The 22,468-nt window shown below is 35.6% G+C and overlaps 1 protein-coding gene across 1 annotated transcript in view; it reads left to right on the top strand.

Moving 5' to 3' along the window:
• GLRA3 (glycine receptor alpha 3) overlaps positions 1 to 22,468 on the top strand; it is a 142,979-nt gene that overhangs the window by 88,302 nt on the left and 32,209 nt on the right. The window contains exon 6 of the mRNA XM_072625150.1: positions 18,147 to 18,284. Within this exon, the coding sequence (XP_072481251.1) occupies positions 18,147 to 18,284 (138 nt within the window). The remainder of the gene's footprint in view (positions 1 to 18,146; positions 18,285 to 22,468) is intronic.

Below are 22,468 nucleotides of genomic sequence, written 5' to 3'. Positions count from 1 at the left end.
TAACTCAGTTAGAGTCAGGATTACAGGGGGAAGGATCTTAATGGCTCTAACTTTTCACCGTATCCTCAGCTAAGACAGAGTCAGGATGACAGGGAAAAGGCACTGTAACCCTAGCCTAGTCAGAGCTGGGACCACAGAGAGGAGGACCTTAGTGGTCTTAACTTTTCACTGTAGCCCCAGTCTGGTCAGCCCTGGGGCCACAGGGAGAAGGCACTGTAGCTCTACCCTTGTCAGAGTTTGGACTGCAAGGAAAAGGATCTGGTTGGGGAGAGATTGGGTGGGTTTGAACTTTTACTCAAATAAACTTCATTTCTATATCCACTCCTGAAAATTTCCTTGAAAATGAGAGCTTTGAACCTTCTGGTCAAGGTGAATAGGATTTTGGAAAATATCCAATGGCACCTAATCCCCACTCCCCAGTACAGGAAAGTCCAAAAAGCTCAAAGCTTCATAGTAGAGGCATCTTTTTTTAGATCTATGAATTACTACTTATCACTATTTTCATTTTGTGCTTTTATTTATTTAGTATTAAATTTTTCCCCAGTTACATGAAAAACAATTTTAACATTTGCTTTTAAAACTTTGAGTTCCAAATTCTCTCTCTCCCCTCTTTCCCACCTCACCCCATTAAGAAGGTAAGCAATTCCATATAGGTTATATATGTATAGTCATGCAAAACATATCCATAAAAGTCATATTGTGAAAGAAAACTGATAAAAACCCCTCAAGAAAAATAAAGAAAGAGGAAAAAAACTACTTCAGTCTGTATTCAGACACCATCAGTTCTTTCTCTGGGGCGGGAGTCCTTCAGAGTTGTTGTGCATCCTTGCATTGTTGAGAATAGCTAAGTCATTCACAGCTGATCATCATACAGTATTGTTATATTTTACTTTGCATCAACCCATGTAAGTCATATCTTGTTCATCATTTCTAACAGTACAATAGTATTACAACAAAATCACATACCACAACTTGTTCAGCCATTTCCCCAAATGATGGACATCCCCTCAATTTCTAATTCTTTGTCCTCAGAAAAGAGCTGCTCTAAATATTTTTGTACATATAGGTCCTTTTCTTTTTTGTGTTTTTTTATCTCTTTTGGGATACAGACCTAGTAGTGATATTGTCAAAGGGTAGGAATGGTTTTATAACCTCTGTTAAGGTTTACAATTCTCATAAATATTAGCAAAATAGTACACATACATAATTTATAAATATGTGAATATGCACATATTTTAGGGTGCATGATCATAGAAATTGGAGGCCATTAATCTAATCAAGTCCATACTTGAAACAAGAATTCTTTTTATGGAATTCATTGAAGTTTCATTGAAGATATTTATTCCTTCCTTCAGCCATTGGGGGAGGCTTAAATATAGATCAAGTAGATGTGACGGCAACTTTGTTGCTCTCTCTTAGCCATCAAAAAAAGGAATACAGCATATGAAAACTTTTTCAAAAGTATGTCACTTCTGTGCCTTTATTATACAATAGTTTGAAATCAGGGTTCCATTAAAAATATATATATGTGTGTGTATTTGTTTTCTGTAAAAAGCAATTTCTCTTTTAACAAAATGCTATAAGAACTGGCAAAAAAACCCTCAAGGTTGTTATTAATTCCCACTGTGGAATGAATTTTTATTGAAAACTAGAAATAAACACTATGGCTTGTCAGGTATGGAGAGAGAAAGAGAAAGAGAAGAGAAATAAACCTCAAGTGATTTCTTTATTCCCTGCAAGGGAGGTCTCTACCATAATCCAACTCTTTCCAAGTAGAATACAGGGAACGGAGTCATAGGGCCTGGCTTCAAACCTTGCTTCACTATTTAGAGTTATGTGTCTTGAGAAAGTCACTTAGCCTCCTGAGGCATTAGTTTCTCTGAATATAAAATGAGAGGATGCACTAGATAGTCTCTCTAAATACATATATATACCCAACTCTAAATCTATGATCCTACAAATTCAATAAATATTTATTGAACATCTACTATGTATGAATATGTCTCTGGGGCATTCAGAGGAAATGAAAGTTCTCTAGTAACATGAAGGACAAAACCAGATACAGTTGGATACAGATAGAACACTGGCTTTGGAGTTAGAGGACTTGGATTGAAATCTCATCTCTGATGCTTCCTACCCGGGCAACGTTGGACAAGTCATTTTAATTTCACTCATCTCTCAGTTTCCTTAACTACAAAGTGAGAGGGTTAGAATTGATGCCCTTGAAGTCCCTTTCAGCTCTAGACCTCTGTCTCCTATGATATTTTACTTTCTTCAGTATAAGATTAACATACATCAAACATGCAAGTGTTTATGATTAACTACCAAACTATGTGAAAGAGCTAATAAATGGAGGGTGTCCAAGTGTAGAAAGATGAAAAGCAACTTCTTAAAGAAGGTGCCACAAAAAGATTATATTTGGATATGCAAAGAGGGCATTTGGATTTGGAGATTGGGGTAACAGCATAAATGAAAGTATAAAATTGGCAAAAATGGAATATTCAAATAAGATCACCACTAGCAGTCTTAAAGTAGAGGCTACGTGATTAATTGTAAGCCATACTATAGATGGAATTCCTGTGCAAGGATGGATTTGACTGCCTGAGAATCTATGAATCTTTGATGAGATTGCTAAGGGAAAACAAAAAAATATTTGTAAAGAGAAGAGAAGTTCAATGACAAATCTTTTGAAAAAGAAAATGAGTCATAAAGAGTGAATGAAAAGGTAGGAGGAAAGGCAGAAAGAGATAAGATGATGGAGTGAGCCAGCATGTTTGCCCACCTCAACAAACCTAACAAACTAGAAAATTTGCTATACCAAATTCTGATTGGGAAAGCCAAGAAAAAGTCACTGAGTCATATATCCAGCCCAGTTTAGGAAGGTAGAGAGGTCTAAGAAGACTGGGGCAGGGGCTAAGTAGGAGCACAGCACAGACATAGTAGCAGTGGGGAGCATTTTAGTGCAAGGAAAAAATAAGGACACTAAAACTGAAAACCATTACTGGAAGTAATGGGGCTAAAAGATGCCAAAGGATCACTGAAACAGCACTGCCACCTCTGTCACCCAACAGTTTAAAAAGATCATAGTTCCAGAGTGGAGAGAAGTAGTCATGGTGACAAGTGAGAGAAGCCTTACCTGTGTTTGGAGCAGAGAATGAGTTCCTTAGGTGTGTGATTCCCTGCCCAACAGCAGAGAGGACATTCAGCTTTAATATTTAGCCCCCCATACATAACCCTATAGTGGAATAACCAGAATAGGAAACCAACATCAAAGGGGAATCAATCAGTTCAGTTACTCTGAACATAAAGAACCTCCCAGTGGACTAACAGTAACTGAGTCTAGCTACAATCTACTGAACTCAATTAAACACAATCAAATTTAAAATTGGGTCAGGAACTTGTAGGTCTTATCTGAAAAAGTCAGCGAACACACCTCTTCCCAGATCAAACCACTTTGCTAACACTGAAAACTTGCCAGCTCCCAGACTAAGCTGTGAAAACAGTAGAAGACCAAAAAAAGATAGAAGGCCAGGCCAGAGAGCCACTCACCTCCAAACTGAGCAGAGCCCAACATGATGTCCAAAGTCAAGAAGTAGCCTGGAATAATGACTAATAATGATACTAATGAAGAGGAAGAGGAGGAGGAAAAGGAAAAGGGGAAGAAAGAGAAGAAGGAGGAGGAGGAGGAGGAGAAGAAAAAGAAGAAGAAGAAGTCAATTATAAAGAGCTACTATGGTGACAGGAAAGCTCAGAACACAAACAGAAAAAGACAATGACTTGAAAATATCTACAGGTAAAGCCTCAAAAAAAAATGCAGATTGGACATAAACCAAATAAGAATTCTTATATTAGTTACAATGACAAAAGAGCAAAAAATAAAATTAAACCAAATAAAAATGGTTACTAGGGGGGAAATATGAGAAAAGAGCTATATAAGAAAGTTATGAAAAGAGAATTAACAGCCATGTAAACGAGATTTAAGACATTACTTTTAAAAACACCTTAGAAATAGAAGAGATAAGGTAAAAGGAGAGAGAGAATAGAATAAATTGGGGAGGAATAGGATGAAGAGAAATACAATTAGTCTTTCACAAACATGACTATTACAGAAATGTTTTGCATGACTACACATGTATAACCTACATAAAATTGCTAGCCTTCTCAATGAGGAAAAAAGGGAGAGATTTTGGAACTCAAAGTTTTAAAAGTGACTGTTAAACTTGTTTTTACATGCAACTGGGGAAAAATAAAGTATTAAAAAGAAAAGAAAAAGAAACACTTGAAACTGAAAGATACACTTAATATTAAAATAAGGAGATCAAGCAGAATCTATCATGCTTCAGCTCAAGTAAAAAATGTAGGGGTGAAATTCATGATCTCACATAAATCAAAACCAATAATAGAGATAACAGAGATGCTAAATAAATGAATAATTAAAAGAGATAAACTACATATTGCTTTAAAAAAAGTGGTACCATAGACAATAAATATCAACACTGAACATATATGCGTGTGTGATAATGTGATAAAAATTTGGAATAAAAATTGGAAGCATAGAATAAAAATTAATTGTAAACTAAGTAGCCTAATTTTTTAAAATGATTAGATCAAAGAATAAATCGTAGAAAGAGTCAACAATTTCATTAAAAATAATGGCAAAAATGTGATAATGTGCCAACAGTTTTGAGATGAAGCCAAACCAGTAAGTAGGGGAGAATTATACTTCTAAATGCTTACATCAATAAAAGGGAGAAAGAACAGTTCAACTGTTTGGGAATTCAACAAAAAAAGCAAGTAAAACAACAAATTTAAAACCTCCAATTAAACACTAAAATAGAAATCCTGAAAATCAAAGGGAAGCTTAACAGAACTGAAAATATAAAACTTATTTAAATAATAAGTAAAGCTTATTTTTACATTTAAAAATAAGCTAAAAAAAATAACCAAGTCATTAGATAATGTGATTTTAAAAAAAAGAAAAAAAACAGATTACCAGTATCAAAAGTGGGGAGGAGGGAGTAAATTTACAGCAAAGGAAGTAAAAGTAATTATTATGAGCTATTTTTGCATAACTCTATGCCAGTAAAACTGACAATCTACAGAATGGATGAATTTTTACCAAAAAAAAATCTATAAATTGCCTAAATGAACAAATGAGAAAATTAAATATTTAACCCTGTCTTACAAAAATAAATTGACAATCCATCCATAAATGAGTTACATTAAAAAACCCAGGATGAATTCGATAGAATACAAATTCTACAAAACATTTAAAGAACAATAAATTTCAATACTATATAAACTATTTGAAAAAATAGGTAAAGGAGTCCAACCAAATTCCTTCTATGACATAAATATGGTCTTGATACCTAAATCAGGGATAGTCAAAACAGAAAAAGAAAACTGTAGACCAATTTTTCTAATGAATATTGATTCAGAATGCTAAATAAAATACTAGAGGCTATATATATTTGTATAGAAACTATATACTAGTTGTACACTAGATATATACATACAACAATATGTCACTAAGATCATATGAAATGACCAGGCTGGATTTATGTAAGGAACTCAGGGTTGGCTCAAAAATATGAATATAAGCATAATAAATAACAAAAATACCAAAAATCGTGTGAATATTTCAACATATGCAGATACTTTTGGCAAAATATATCATTCCTATTAAAAACACTAGGAAACACAAGAATAAATGAAGATTTTCTTAAAAAGCAACCACTATCTAAAGCCAAGATCAAGCATTTGTAATGGGGACAAGCTAGAAGCCTTTCTAGTAAAAACAGGGGTGAAGCAAGGGTGTCCATTATCATCATTTTATTCAATATTGTACTAGAAATGCTATCACAATAATACAAGAAAAAAGAAATTGAAAGAATAAACATAGACAAAGAGGAAACAAAGACCATTTTTTGCAGATGACATGACAGTTTACCTAGAAAGCCCTACAGAGTCAAATAAAAACAAATTTTAAAAATTAATGACTTCAGCATTGCTACAAGAAATAAAATCCTCATAAATCATCAGCATTTGTATATATGGACAACAAAATCTAACAAAAAGAGATCAGAAGATGTCATTTAAAATAACTACAGACAATATAAAACACTTACGAGTTTACATGTCAAGGCACACACAGAAACTATGAGTACAATTACAAAATTCTTTTTACACAAATAAAAACAGAAATATTAATTTATTATGATTCAATGTAATAAAAATGGCACTACCCAAATTAATTTACTTATTTAGTTGCCATGTCAATCAAATTATCAAAGAATTTAAAGAGCTAGAAAAAATAATAAAATTCATCTGAAGGATTAAAAGATCAAGAATATCAAAGTAAATAAGTTTTTAAAATGGGAAGGAAAGAGGCATAGAAGTACCAGATCTCAAATTATACTCCAAAACAATTTGGAATAGAAATGAAATGGTCTATCAGTAAAAAAGATTAGGTACAAATATAGAGAAGCTAATGAACACAGTAACCTAGTGTTTGACAGTCCCAAAGTTCCCAGCTATAGGGGCATGAACTCACCATTTGGGAAAAGTGGAAAGTAGCCTGGCAGAAATTAGGTATAAATTAATATTTCACATTGTGTACCAAGAAGAGGTCAAAGTGGGCATATGAATTAAATGTGTGGTGGTATCATAAGCAAATTAGTGAAACAGGAAAGAAATTACCTGTCAGATCTCTGAACAGAGGAAGAGCTCATGACCAAGCAAGAGAGAAAGGTTTACAGGAGGTAAAATGGGTAATTTTCATAAATTAAACAATTTTGTACTAACAAAACCAATGCAGCCAAAATTAGAAAGAAAGCCATGTCTCCTCTCCAATTTCAATATTTTTCCTATCACATGCTGCTTCTCTAGCAAAATAGACTACAATCATCAATGTGTAACACTATGCATCTTAAAAGTGTGTTTTCCTGAAGAAAGAAGTTATGTAAGCTTATGTGTTGATAACATGTTCATTTATACAACATTTAAATGTGAATATCAGGAATACAGAAAAAGATTTAGACTGTGATTAATAATGTTTAGACCCAACTTCTCATGTTAAAGTAACCCTTTCACTGTTAGCTCCACAAAATTACAGGAAGTGCAAAAGACTTATGAAACATATACCTGAACTGGCATAAAATCCCAAAAAGCTGTCTCCATAAAGCATGCCTCAAATCGGGTTGGAAGAATATTTTTATCTTGTGTTGAGATGTTTCTCTTATTACTTGTAAAGCACACTAGATTAGACCTGTTCAAGTTCCTATGTAGGATTTTCACCTATTCTCTCTCAAATGATGTCCACAAACTATGCGACATATTCATTCTTAAACAGTTTTTCCATTTTCCTCTCTAAAATTGAAGGGCAAAACAATTCAATCTGGTGACATCTGGTGATATCTCCTGATGGTGACATCAATGATCAGAGCCCTAAGCATATCCCTAAGATGTTAGTATATCTCCTCCCTAATGCTGTATCCTTGAGCCCCCATTCTGGTGTAGTTTCCCCAGTATTAGTCATCAGTAATTAGTACCCCATTTTCAATTAACATAAATCAGCCTTAATCAAAAATATATCAAGAACAGAATTATAAACAGTTCCCCCCTAATCCTGTAATAACACACACTTCTGTATCACCTCCCTCTCTGTGGAGAGTGAGCTCAGATGTGATGAAGTTTTCTAGATAGCATTGGTTGGACCAAATTCACACCCAAGAGAGGCATTACTGTTCAATGGACTCCTGTTTTTACCTATTGCTACACTAAGCTCCTTCAGTCTTTCCTTCAAACCTCAAAGCTGGACTGACTGACCATATATCATTCTATGATTCTGCTACTAACCTTCTAGTGATTTGCTTTCCTGATCTCTTAAATTTCCAGTCTCCAATGCCAATCTTTTCACCAGAATGCTAACAGCAGGAAGAAGTGAGCCAAAGAGAAAGGATGAAATCATCCAGTACCTATACTATGCCACCAGTTCTGGACACACAGTTAAAGTCAATTGAAGAGGCTCCTATTTTAATGGGCTGAACACCAGTTTCAAAATATCTACACATACAACCAAGTCTGTACTAAGCACTGTGAATATGCTTGTAGGGACTAGGCTCATTAGACAGCTCCCATTATATTTGCCATGCACACTCTCAGCTTCATGGCCCCCAGGGTGAGAAGAGGACAAGGAAAGAAAGTCTCTATCTGCTACAAGACTTAGAGTCAGTGTCCCAATGGAAGACTCCATTGGGCTTCTAAACTCCTGCTGAACCAAATATTCTGTCCTCCAATCCATTTTCTTATATTTGGAAGAAAAAAAAAAGACAACTTCTATGGTGTTTGGAAATTATTAGTCCAGCTTTGGCAGAAGGGCTATTACATAGGGAAACACTGTCAGTCCTCTTTCCTTTTCGTCTTATTGCTCCAAAGTTTGGTCCAACAACATGTGCCAATTACTGCTGAAATTTTCAACACAGGTACTCTTTCTGTCCTATAGCAACTGAAGGGCACACAGAAGTCACCCTTTTTGCCAGATATTTTTTGAATGGTTAGTTATAACATTTACTTTTGAGCACAGGAATTCGTGGTGCTTTAGGTATTTCTTTGAGTCTATATAAAACACTAGATAATTATATCTGGCTTTACCTAAGAGCTTGTCTTTGGTGACAAATAAGGTCCTAGTGATTTGGTCTCAGTGACAGGTCTCTAAAAAACCTTAGGGAATTGACAGCAAAGTGTGTGCTATGTATAATTTCCTTTTACCTGCTCCAAACTAAAACATACTGTCTTGCTGACCTGAAGGTAGGTTGCAACCTATCTTTCTGATCTACTTCTATGTATATATGACATTGTAAGATTACCATTTTGAAAATAAGTTTTACTTTTGTTGTTTTACAGTCATATAAACACATGTATGCATATGAACATATATACATATATGTACATATATTAAGGTGTAGGTGATTGCCAATGATTTTATTGTCAATCATATACAGGTTATCCAATAATTTTTAAATACAATGCAAAAAGAAGGGGGACATGGAACAATTTTCACCACCTTGTTAAATTAAAATATGTACATATTAATGTGTGTATAGAGGGGAAGGGAATCTGACACATGCATGAAGTGCTACAGACACCATTTCTCTGTAAGGAAGAGGCTTCCAGGAGAATGGTGATGAAGTAAAATGAAATGTTTTGGAGAAACTATGGAGCATGTTTGAGCATTCTTTAACTGGTTCTGAGTAATTATGTGGTACATCAAAGGATCTTGGACTAAAAGAGGCATTAAAAAGGCCTCAGTTAGCTTCTTACACTTTTGTGACCATTCTCACTTCAGCTGCATTCTGACTTCTTTGCTAAAAGCAAAGACAATGTTTTAGGTGGCTACAGAGTAGCTACTAGACTTTGAGGGCTTCTCCCCACTGAGGTTATGGAACCTTGGGGAAGGCTTTAATTATCCTTGGTGTCTTTTCCTTGTGAATTTCAAAAGGTCAGGAGGGTGTCTTGGCATCCCAGCATTTCAGAGTATGGGTTGTAGCCAAGGAAGCAAAGAATGGTGGAGCAAGGCATGACCTTAGGAAATAACTTTCAGTGCCCCAGTCCAGTGATAGCTAGGCAAAGACTCATGTAGTAGGAATTCCAGTTTTGGATATGAACTTATTGAACCAGTACTACGTAGGAACATGGTTATAGTTACTTGGAGTCATGGGTCAGTGATAAATGTAGATAGAATGAACTTCAAAAAGAAGAGGAGTCTTTCTTTCCACTTTAACTCCTGTCCTTAGGGGCAGCTAGGTGGTACAGTGGATAAAGCACCAGTGCAGGAGTCAGTAGGACCTGAGTTCAAATCTCACCTCAGACACTTGACACTCACTAGCTGTGTGACCTTGAGTAAGTCACTTAACCCCAATTGCCCCATCCTGGGTCATCTTCAGTCATCCTGATGAATATCTGGTCACTGGATTCAGATGGCTCTGGAGGAGAAGTGAGGCTGGTGACCTTGTACAGCCCTCCCTTACTCAAAACAAAGTCAAGTGAAAGTCATGTCATTATTTCTCTGATGGCATGGCCTTCTCCACAACAAAGGATGAACACACACAACTGGATCGATGAAACATGTCAATACAAAGGAAAAAAGTATTGAGTAGTTAAAGATCTACTCAGATACTAATGTAGTATTTAAAATTAATTTTACATATTTCATAGGATTTAGAAACAGAAGACACTTTAGATATTATCAAGTCCAAATAGTTCACTTTACATGTAGGGAAACTGAAGTCCAGAATGGTAAAGTGATTTTCCCAAGATAGTACACAGATTAAGTGAGATTTTTATCTCAAATTTTTTCTCTTTGTATCTCTTTGTACTACACCCTTTCATTAGAAATGATGGTGAGGGTCATTCATCCAATGCTCAAATGAATTACCCAAGTGAAACTCTGGTGTTGGTGATGTAGGGGCTGTCCAGACTGGAACTACAGTTTGAAAATTCTGATTTTGCTTATGAATTACAGTGTCTAACCTGATACCTTAATGGAATCTATGTTCAGTCAATATGAGCTGATTCTGCAGAAATGACACCTATATAGACATATTTTTCTCACTTGGGTAATTCTTTTTCTTTTCTTTGTTCACCTTCTCTGTGCAAAGTATCAGAGTTCATGTAACATTTTCTTCTGGCACTATAGAAACATACCTGAATCTATTGCTGCTTATTTCCCATGGTAATTTAATAAGATAAATCACATTTGGGTATCATGAGCTCCTTGTTGCTGGGAATGACACAGGGTAGTTCATTCACTAGTTGTCAGATGTGTTCCTACTCAAATAACACCTTTATTTTAGTCACTATGTTTGTCATTAAGTTTGAGTTCCATGTATGGGTGTATAGACTCCTGCTACTGTCTTTCCACTGTAGTCTTGCAATGACAACTAAGGAATTCCTAACCAATGGAAATCATCTCTACCCAAAGATTAGCAGAAATGGTTTATTTAATTTAGATCCAAAACCAAAAATTTCTTTCACAAACACTGATTAAGCCCCTACTATTAAGCAGCCTGCTCAAAGAAGGGGAATTTCTACCAGCTATTTACTTTTGTTGCACCCCAGTGCTACTGGGGATCAGAACTCCTGTGATCTTTAGGTATTGATCAGAATCTATCTATAAAATTGAACACTACAAAATAATTCTATAATTTTGCCCATGAAAGACAGAGACTTGAGGTGAATTATCAGCATTTAGACTATGGGGAAAGTCCTAAATCAACAGTGAACCTACTAGTCACTTAAATTATAGAGAAAATTATCAACGTATACAAAAATGGAAGCTTATATGTGACAAAATTTGACTTAATACAAAAATAAAGTACAGAACCACTCATAGAACATTAAAATTTTTTAATATCACTCATAGTCCCTACAAGTTCTGTTCAGCTATGAATCCTTGTGTACATACACTGAAATTCACCTTACTTATACTACCTGAATGCTCTTTCCCATTATAGAGAAGAAATTCAGGACAGAGTCACGATTATTGCCTCAAAGCTTGTAAGAAAGTAAGAGAGCATTCAAGATTAAGAGGAAAAACTATTGAAGCCATGCCTGCTACTTCCAGTTGAACATACTTCTTATGTTTCCAGTTGTATGCCTTGCTCCCAGGAACTAAGGCTTTGTTTCAGCTCCCTCCTTAAAGATGATACAATCTCTTATTTAAGCCCTTCCAGAAAATGTCAATTTGCAACTCAGATCATCCTACCCCAATCAAACTGAATGAAATCTCTTCCCATCCAGGCCACATCACTTCTTGAGGACTACATTTCTGAATCAAAGGAGTACTGGCCTTGTATTGCTAATAGAACTTTACCTCCTACATCTTGTAATCTATCTGAGAATAATACTTGCAAAGATGGTCATTCACTGATGGAGGAGCTAATTGATACCACCTTCATCCCCATTCAAATAGACAGAAGATAACAGCTGCCAAACATGTCATTACCAAGGATGAGAGATGCTTAAAGAGTCTATCAATAAGGCACTATGACAGAAAGATTCATGAATTTTAATATGGTAAATGCAAAACTGTTAACATGATTACTAATAATCACTCAAAATATAAGTGCTTCACTGCCATGTAACTGCCATAAAGTATATATTTACTTTAACAGAAAAATATGCTAGAGATTCCTTTCCGGTCTAAGCCCTCTGAAACTTTACATAAAAATCATCTTATAATGATGGCTTACCCTTCCTAGTTATGTATTGGGGCAGGTTGGTAGTGAAGTGGATAGAGTGCTTGGTCTGGCATCAGGAAGACAAGTTCAAGTGCAGCCTGAGATACTTCCTCACAAGATCCCCTAGGATGTCTCCAGTCATCCTCATGAATATCTGGTCACTGGATTCAGATGGCTCTGGAGGAGAAGTGAGGCTGGTGACCTTGCACAGACCTCCCTCACTCAAAACAAAGTCAAGTGCAAGTCATATCATCATTTCTCTGATGTCATGGTCCTCTTCGAAAATGAAAGATGAACACAACAATGACCCTGAGCAAGTCACCGAACCTCTATCTACTTCAGTTTCTTTAACTGCAAAATAGGGATGATAATAATAACACTTTCCCCTTTCAGAGTTGTTGTGAGGATCAAATGAGACAGTATTTGTAAAGCATTTAGCACAGTTCTTGGCACATAGTAGGCAATTAATATTTTCTTTCTTTCCCTTTCCTAGGGGGATTCAAAGTGAACCTGCTATATATTTAATTATTTTCAATGACAAAGTGATATTTCAATGGGGCTCTAGTGTAGCCAAGGAAAAACTTCTCACAGTACTCTGATTTCAGTATGATTCCAACTAAGAAATTGGTTGTCTGGTAAAATGATTAAAATGTAAAGCTCCAATTATAAGTGAATGAATCTGATTACTTAAATATATTTTGACATTGCAGTTGTTTCTTGTCAGTTCAATGAAATTCACTTGGGGAATATGTCTTCTGGCAATAGTCTACATGCTCCAAATGATCATATATTTTTCAGAAAGAGTTCCAGCTGTTACTTAAGGAATGAAATATTGCCATATGGGACTGGGCTCAAATTTGTCTTCATAAATAACAGGAAACTTTGGGGAGACCATTGTTATCCTACATGACATCATTTCCTCTAGAACCATTGTAAATTTAGGAGTTTATTTTTAACTTCCTTGAACCTCATATTTTTAATTTCTACTATGTCTTAGAATAAACAATTCTATTTCTATTTAGGGGTAGATTTCATTTTATCTGTCATTTATTCACCTCTTTCAATCATAGGATGATCCCTTCATTTAGCATTGCAGGATTTTGTGTTCACTCTATTCACACCATCCTTGATATTATAGATTTATATTAAATGTCATTTAACCTTTATTTTACCAAGGATAAGAATTCTTGTTTTCATTTTAAGTCCACACATTTTAACCCTTTTATATCTTTGGTCATTTTGGTTTCCACTGTCTTTCATTCTCTTCTCACCATCAAGATTAGAAAACTGCAATACAGGGTTCAGTACAGTTACAAACACCATGCCACTGTTTCAGCTTTGTCCCCATCCTACAATTCAGTGTCCATCATTCTTAATGCCTTATTGACAGCATCAGAGTATTAGACTATAACTTCAAAGAACAGTCTACAATGACTTCCTGGTCATAAACAATAACTAAATACTAGACATTTTATTTTATCCTAACAAATTACCTTTTACTTTTTCCCATACTAAAACTCATCTTCTACTTTTCTGTTTCATCACAAAAATCTTCTAAGATTTTACTCCATTTTCCTCTCTCATCCTCATGTTTTATCATTCAGCAGTTGAATATCATTCCCATCCACTGAAATAACATTACATATTCCTTCCTAATATATATTAAGATGTTAAGACCAGGTCAGGCAATACTAATTTTTAATCCTAAACAGAAATGCATGTTTATTCCTACCTTCTTATTCTTATCTCTAAACCAGTCACATATTGACTCAAAAATATTTAAGCTTTTAAGAGTATTTTCAAAATGTAATAAATTTCACCAATTTTTCTTATTACATTTATTTTGTTATTTTAATATAGTAGTAAATGATTTAATTATATAATTATATAATAATATTATGTATTATTTTGCTGTATAAACTTCTTTACTCTTTTAAAGAATTCTTATAGAGCAACCAGGTAGTATTTCCCCTAAAAGAAGTATTATGTCTTTTCTCAAGTAGCTTACATTTTACATGCCAAGGCACAATGCCTGGCACATAGTAAATACTTAGCAAATGCTTTCATGTTCAGTGAGCCTGTCATTAACTGTTTACAGCTCATCCATCTAATATCTCGAGTCTTTCTTATGTTATACTTTCTAATGTTGGAAGTCATAATGATAATCTTCAAATCAATCAATTACTTAAGCTTTTATTAAATACTTTCTATATTCAAGGCATTAGGGATACAAAGAAAGAATAAAGCAATCTCTGTTGTCAAGGAACTTAAATTGTATATTTGTTATACATTTTGTCTAATAATTCCACAATTTCCATTCTTAATTTCCTTCAAAACTCTTAAACAGGTGCCATTTGGGTCTGATTATTCATATGCCTTCAATTCTTTTGATTACATCAAATATGTTCTATTAATTGCTTTTATAAATCAGTGTTGCTGTCAAAATGTCTACTTCAGAGCATTTCATATTAATGTCTTACCCAGAAAAGACCAAGAACAATATTTAAAGTAGTCTTTACTATTTTCCTTTCACAATGGAGCATACCTTTAGTACCATAAACAAGTAATCCTACCCTTTCTCTGGTTGGCTTTTTTTTTTTTTTTAACATAAACACATTTTATTTTCCTTGGAAGTTCTAACAAAGTCCTTCTCAAATTTTCAATTTTTACCTAACTTGGAAATGAGAAGCATTTCATTTCTAATGTGTAGTATAAGTTTAATATAAACAAACAGATTTCCCATTTAGGGCATTAGATCCACAGCTATGTAATCAAAGTACTTCCAACCCCGGCTCTACAAGAGAAGAGAGAAAACCAGCAGTCTCTTCACTCATTCATTCCTTGACACAATTCATACACAGTTATAAGAGTTCTATCTTATATAGAAGTTAGGCAAGGTTCTGGGAAGATTTAGGTAAATTTAAAGTTATCCATAAATTATTAAGGGAGAAGGCCAGAGATTATTGAGTTGCTTACAGCAAGGTAAGCTCCACAGAAACTAAACATACTCTGTTACATATCATCTCTTGATGCCACTTTCAGACAGCTTTAGTTTTAGAGAACTTAATGTGTCTAAAACTGAATTCATTATCTTTTGCTCCCTTATGCCTCCTCTTTTCTAAATATCCTTATTTCTTTTTAAAGTACCATTCTCGTTCTTATTTCCTGCATTTATTGCCTTGGCATAATCCCAGACTCTTCACTATCCCTCATCCCTCACATATCCAACTAGTTGCCAAATCTTGCCATTTCTACCTTCACATGTTCTGATTCCTTCCTTCTATTTGTACAACTATCCACCTCAGTTAATGCCCTCACTACTTGTTACCCAGACTACTGCAGCAACTTTTTAATTGGTCTCCCTGCCTCAAGTCTCTCACTACTCCATTCCATTGTAGACCCTTCTTATTCAGTTGTTTTCAGTCCCATCCATCTTTTCATGCCTCCTTTATGGTTTTCTTGCCAAAAAGGTTCACCACTTCCTTCAACAGCTCATTTTATAGATAAGGAAACTGAGGCAAACAGAGTTAAGTGATTTCACCAGGGTCACACAAGAAGTATCTGAAGATGAGTGTCCCTGACTCCAGGACTGGCTCTCTATCACTGTACCACCTAGCTGCCTGTACACACCTCTACCAAAGTCATTTTCTTTAAGTACAACTCTGAAAATGACTAGTTTCTCATCCACTATTCCTGTCACCAACAACCCAGGCGAACTCTTCTCAGGTATAAGATACCTTACTTTCTCTTCCCTGATAGGTGTGGCTTTATGGAACTGGTGTCCCATAGTCTTTCACTTCTTCTTGACCTAGTGGTATCCTGAGCTCCCAAGAATCCTCACCAACACCTTCAAGATATCTTCACCAACAAATGATTTTGTTTTCAAAAGACAATCTGAAAACACCTTTGCTGATTCTTATACTAAACATGTCTCACAATCTTGCCCCAAAAACCAGAATTTCTAGTTATGGTTCCAGGTTGGAGAAATAGAATATTCTTGTCTGATAAGACAGACTCTAACAATTGCAGCCTCTTAGCACTTGAAGATGTTAACTTCAAATCACTTTCTTTTGGTTTTCTTTTATCACATGCCATAGAATCATAGGGCAATATAAAGGCTGTCTTGCAACAAGGTACATTAAAAAATTTTATCACCCATTTGAACCTCATAAAACTGAAGGAAGTAAGCTTATAGTGCCATTGAGTCTACTGTAAGACATTCCATGACATCTCTGTCCCTTCACCTCAAACCATAATAAAATTCTTCCATGTTTTTCCTTTAGTAACTTTCTTCTACCTCCTTGAAACAACCAGGTCCTAAGCATTTTTAATGTTCATCTTTACTGCATGTACAGTCAATCCTAGAATTTCATATGAATGAGTTACCTAAAAGAGAATCAGAATAAGTTTGCACACTATGTTAGCTACAAAGACCTTTTAGCAGCATATGAATGAGGAGTTCCATAGTTCAGCACTGTGGTCACCTTTGGAGCTGGGCAGAAACTTAGCAGATATAGGAGACCACAGAGTGTGACTTGGCAGACAAAAGATCACTACCTTTTTTATTACTTTTAAGTCCTTGAAAAAGCCACTCACTCTTCAGTAAGAAGTTATCAAATAAGAAAGTCATTCTCAGATTTAGTACCAAAGGCAAGAAAATTCAATGGTTTTAGAGAAAAGTGTATTCAATAATAGTCACCACCACAGGCATTTCAGTGATGTCAATTTTCACTACTCTCAGCAGACCGCAGTCAGGTTGTTCAAAATGTAGACTGGCCAAAACAACTACTATTGCTACTACCTCCAATATTGCGGAAGTATATCTTTACCTGTGTGTGTGTGTGTGTGTGTGTGTGTGTGTGTGTGTGTGTGTGTGTGTGTGTGTGTCTGTATTAGCCAGATCTTGACACAAGCCAGAAGTCAGACTTTTAAGGATCTGGCACATGTTACAGCTACAGAGCTACAGATATGCAATTCAGCAAATGAGCTAATTATTTGCTGAACTCATTTTTATATTGACTCTAATAAACCAGTTTCATCTTCTAAGCAAGTTTAAACTGAACAAATTCAGCAGATATTCATTATGTGCCTACTTTGTGCCAGGTGCTAATTAGGATTTGGGGGAGATAACATGATGTCCCTGCCCTTGTGAATCATAATAGGGGGATGAGATACAAGACCAGAATTATACATGAGGTAGTACTGTGACACAATAGAAAGAATGCTTGTTTTGAAGTCAGGGATCCTGCATTCAAATCCTAGCTCTTCCACTTACTACCTGTGTAACTTTGGGAAATTCATTTATCCTTTCTAGGTCTCAGTTTCCTATTCTGTACAAGGAGGGTGTGGGATAAGATGATATCTAAGATCAATTCCAGCTTTAAATATGTAATGAAATGTCAAAGCAGTATCCATGTCAAAAAGTCTCCATGAGGTCCTAGGATGGGAGGGAAATCTTTATGGATCTTTAAGGAAAACTTCATCACTTGAGAAAGACCTTAAAAGGATAGGAAAGAATTTAGCACTCATTTTCTGTTTGTATGTATACTTTCTGTGCATATGTATGTTTAAGATATTTCTGAGGTTCCTTTTCCCCCATATGCTTCTGTGTAGACTCTAACAAATAGAAATGCCTATCTTTTCCATATTTCAGTAGAAAATTAGTAGAAATTTAAATTTTCCTTATTTTTATTTTCTTATAAAGTGTTCCATCTAGATAGATGTCAGTGGGACTGAATTAGAAAGTATTCAGCATTCTCTAGTGACTGATCCAAGAAGTCTGTGGGTTTTGTTTTGTTTTGGTTTGGTTTTTTTACTGATTTTTATTTGTATAAATATTCTTGATATTAAGTGCATTGCTTGGAATGGTGCTTTACAGCTGAATGGTTTTAATTATCTTTTGCCTAGTTGGATACACCATGAATGACCTCATCTTTCAATGGCAAGATGAGGCACCCGTACAAGTAGCAGAGGGACTCACTTTGCCCCAGTTTGTTTTAAAAGAAGAAAAAGACTTACGGTACTGCACTAAACACTACAATACAGGTAGGAACCAATCACAACTCATTACGACTGGGGAGGCAGGAATTTTTCAGTAGTAGTTTTATAATGCTTCAGTTCCTTCCTAAATATATTGAAGCAATTTTTTTGGCTATATTTGAAATGCACAAATTTTTCTAGCATCAGAAAAGGAAGATGACAGTGTTTGAAACATATGAATCATACATTTACATAAATGTATGTAGCTATCCTATTTGACTTGGATGAACCAAATGAGTGTCTAATAGCTGAAATATGATCTATGTTAACTTAAAGTAAAAGAAGAGGTCTCATTCAAAGAGCAATGTTCTGGGGGTTTGTTGTTGTTGGTTTTTTTTTTCTCCTGAGGAATACCCTGGGTCAGTGGTGTCAAACTCAAATTGAAATGGAGGCCACTAAACAATATATGAGAATCTCTTCAGGCTTATATTGGCTTAGGAAACCACAAAGCAACATCTATGTCTTATTGCACTTTTATTTGTTTTGTTAAATATTTCCCAATTACATTTTAGCCTGGTTCAGTTGCACTTGGGAGTGTCATGGGCAGCATGGGATCACAAGACTGAGTTTGATACCTCTGCTCTAGACCATTCTAATGTGGGAAGAGGGAGAAATATGAATTCTTTCAATCCTCATGGAGCAGAGGCCACTATAGCTGACTTCTGTATTAGCCCAAAAGGAGGAAGTTTTCCATAGTGGTTGTAGTTGGCCACTCTGTCCTCTACATGCAGGTCACCCAGGTCACTATGAGGCAAAATTGTGATGCAGGTAAGAGCTTATTCATTAGGTCTCCTTCCTCTTTTTCTTTCTGATAAATTCAGTCGCACTAAGGTACTGGGCCCTGATTTCCACCTCTCCTTGGAGTATCGGTATTTGAAAGGAAAACTACAGGAAATAGGAACCATCCCCACCCACTACCTACCAAGGAAGGTATCCACAAAAATCTGTAGTATCTGGCACATGCGCACAAGAGATTCTATGGCAGGCCAGTCTTCCTGATGTGTCTCACACCATCTAACCACTATAACATACAAGTCAATTGGATAGATCAGGAAGAAAAGGCTAGTAGAGAATTACATTATTCATTTTAATGCCTTGAGCTGCAGCAAAAGTACATTTAGAACAAATTCAAATTCACACTGACAATTTCTCCAGTGACTTTCTACTGCTGTCAGAATCTTGGCTAAACTTGAATTCATTCATTTAATAGTGTCTACAGTATGACATAGTTGGACCCTCTTCAAAAAATATGAGGCATTTTTTAAAAGCAGCACTGGCAGAAAATGTTCTTTATAGAAACTAAGCTTATAAGCTTATTTAGAGAAAAATATAACTTTCCTATTGAGCTACCAAAATGTTGTTTTTCTTTATTCCCTAGTAAAGATGTGACCTACTTAAAAAAATATCCATATTTCAGCAACCTGTGACTTTACTGGTAGGGGATATTCTCCTCACCAACATAGATTACAATCCTTATGTAACTGAAATAATGTCCTTGAAGAGCTTTCATGGCTAAAACATCCATCACTTTGTAGCCAAGAAAGTGACAAACTTCTCTGAAGTTAATCTGATCTCTGGCTAACACACAAATACTGTCACTACACCAAGGTCCAAAGCCTTTTCAACTGGGTAGAACTTGCCAGATCTGAAGTCTTACTTCAAGTGATTTCAAGACCTTAGGGAAACCTATAAGCCCTGATGAGAGTTAAGTTCTACTAGGATAGACTTCAAGAACTCATGGAGATCGGCAAGTCATGATGAGAGTAGGATTGAGTCCTACTTGAATAGATTTCAAAAACTCAGGGGCATCCTGCATGCAATGATGAGAGTAGGATGAATAAGGGATACATATCAATGTGATTCACACATATAACAAACTCCCCAATTTAAGAAATCCCTTTACTCAGTAAGGTCAGCACCTCTGAAATTTAGTCTTAGAGAGTTAGCTAAAGCACTTGGAGGTTAAATGACTTGTCCAAGGTCACATGACCAGAATATGTTATAAGTGGACCTTGAACCCATGTCTTCCTGGCTTTAAGGCTAGCTTCTTATACACTAAACATCACTACCTCACTCCTAAAATGCTGAATACACTTTATTACCTTTCTTCTAATTAAGTTATTCTTATTTCCTCCCTCACTTATATCCAATTCACTTGCAAGTCATGACATTCCTTCCTAATGCCATGGTCCTCTTTGAGAATCAAGGACAAAATCCAACAACATATAAAGATATTCACATTAAAAACAAAACAAAACATTACCGGTTAGTTTAGAAATAAACAGTCCTGATGCCTCTCAGCCATGGTTTTGGGTCTTTTTTTTTTTTTTTGCAGAAATGCAATTTATTCATAGTTCTTCTGGTGTAGTTGATATGTCAACCTCTGAATCAGGAAGACATGAGTTTGAATCCTGCCTCTGATACATAGTAGTTGTACAACTTTGGGCAAATCACTTCATTTCTGTGTTTCCACATTATAAGGTTCTTGCAATACTCAAATGAAGTAATATACAGTGTTCCAAGGTCTAAAAGTTTAAAACTCCACTAAGACTTTTGGAACGTGACATACGTAACTTGTTTTGTAAACTTTTAAGGCATTGTATGCCAAATGCTGTCATTATATAAAACACCCTGCAGACACATCTATACTTGATACAATGTTGTATACTAGTTACTGGTTTATTGGCAAAAAAAAAAAAAAACCAACAACAACAAAAACAACATTTTACCATAGAAACATGAATAAAGGTCTGGTATACATTTTTGGAGGTGTGATATTTTTGCGACTCCCACTTAGGAACCTAGGAATATCTTTTCATTGAGCATCTCAGTTGCCTGATGCAACACTTCTTTGTAAGCCTAACCTCTCTTCTTGAATGGGAGGTGGAAAAACTAGACCCAAGAATAAATGGTGTAGTGAACGATCAATGAGGAAGCTTCTTCTGCCCTCACAAATTTCACATGTAGTTTAGAATTACCAAACAAGAACAATATAAAAGAGGAATGCCAAATTATTATGTAAGACAAACTTGAAGATCCACATCAATGAACCTTCCAGTACCCTGATGTCATAGTTCTTGAACTCAAATCCAACATCTTTCATCGATACTAGACATCATCCACCTACTGCTCAACTGTTGAGACCTTATATTCCCTAATTCTCCTCTACAATCACAACTTCCTATCCTAATTTTCCAATTCTTTCACTTTTAGCTCTGACTAATTCCAGTCCTTTTAACCATCCCCACGCCACACTCCAAGTCTGTACTCCAGTTCTGGCTTGGCCTGAAGGGGCCAAGGTCTCCCAGTGCATCCTGGGTCATCTCCAGTCATCCTGATGAATATCTGGTCACTGGATTCAGATGGTTCTGGAGAAGAAATGAGGCTGGTGACCTACACAGCCCTCCCTCCCTCAAAACAAAGTCAAGGGCAAGTCATGTCATCATTTCTCTGATGGCATGGTCTTCTTTGGCAACGAAGGACAAACACAGCAACAACATTTAATTCCCTTAAACATACCTAGTCCCATGTAACTATTTCACTGGTACCAGAATCTTTCACTCCCTGACTTTTCCACCTTGCTAAATTCTGACTGCTGCTACTTGACAATTTTTTAAAAATTCCACTGGTTTATACAGTTACTGAGTAGTAGTTATTTCAGATGATTTCCATTCCCACTGAACCACTGTAATCTCAGGACCAGTATTATTCAACTTACTGTCCCTAGATTCAGGTGGTCCTCCCATACTCCCTAAGTGTGCCTTCCCTGGCTACAACAATCTAGCTATAGCAACCACCCCTTGCTCATGGTAGTTTTAAAACCCAGGTGTCTAGGGAACTTTTTAGTAGTCCCCAAATTTTTCTTGATCTGTTCCCTTATAGGACACAAGAAAAAAGTGCAAATCAAGAACAGTTCAGGGTGTCTGTCCCATAGTTCCCTGAGGTAAAAGGGAAAATTAAACTTTAATAATAGCCCTGGGTTACATAACTATCAGTTCACTGTTTTATGAAATTCTCAATAAAATAAACTATGCTTAAGTTGAAGGCTTTTTTCCACCAAAATAGAATAGACTTGATATTTTACATCGTTAAAAGCATGAATAAATTGTCCACTTGTGCATAACAATTTCTGGTGAATTTCCCTCAAAGAAAAAGTCATAAGGATTTTCAGAGAAAACTTTGAAGTATTT

The sequence above is a fragment of the Notamacropus eugenii genome, chromosome 7 (assembly GCF_028372415.1).
Source record: "Notamacropus eugenii isolate mMacEug1 chromosome 7, mMacEug1.pri_v2, whole genome shotgun sequence".
NCBI classification, from domain to species: Eukaryota; Metazoa; Chordata; class Mammalia; order Diprotodontia; family Macropodidae; genus Notamacropus; species Notamacropus eugenii.
This window is presented reverse-complemented; position numbering and strand designations above follow the sequence as displayed.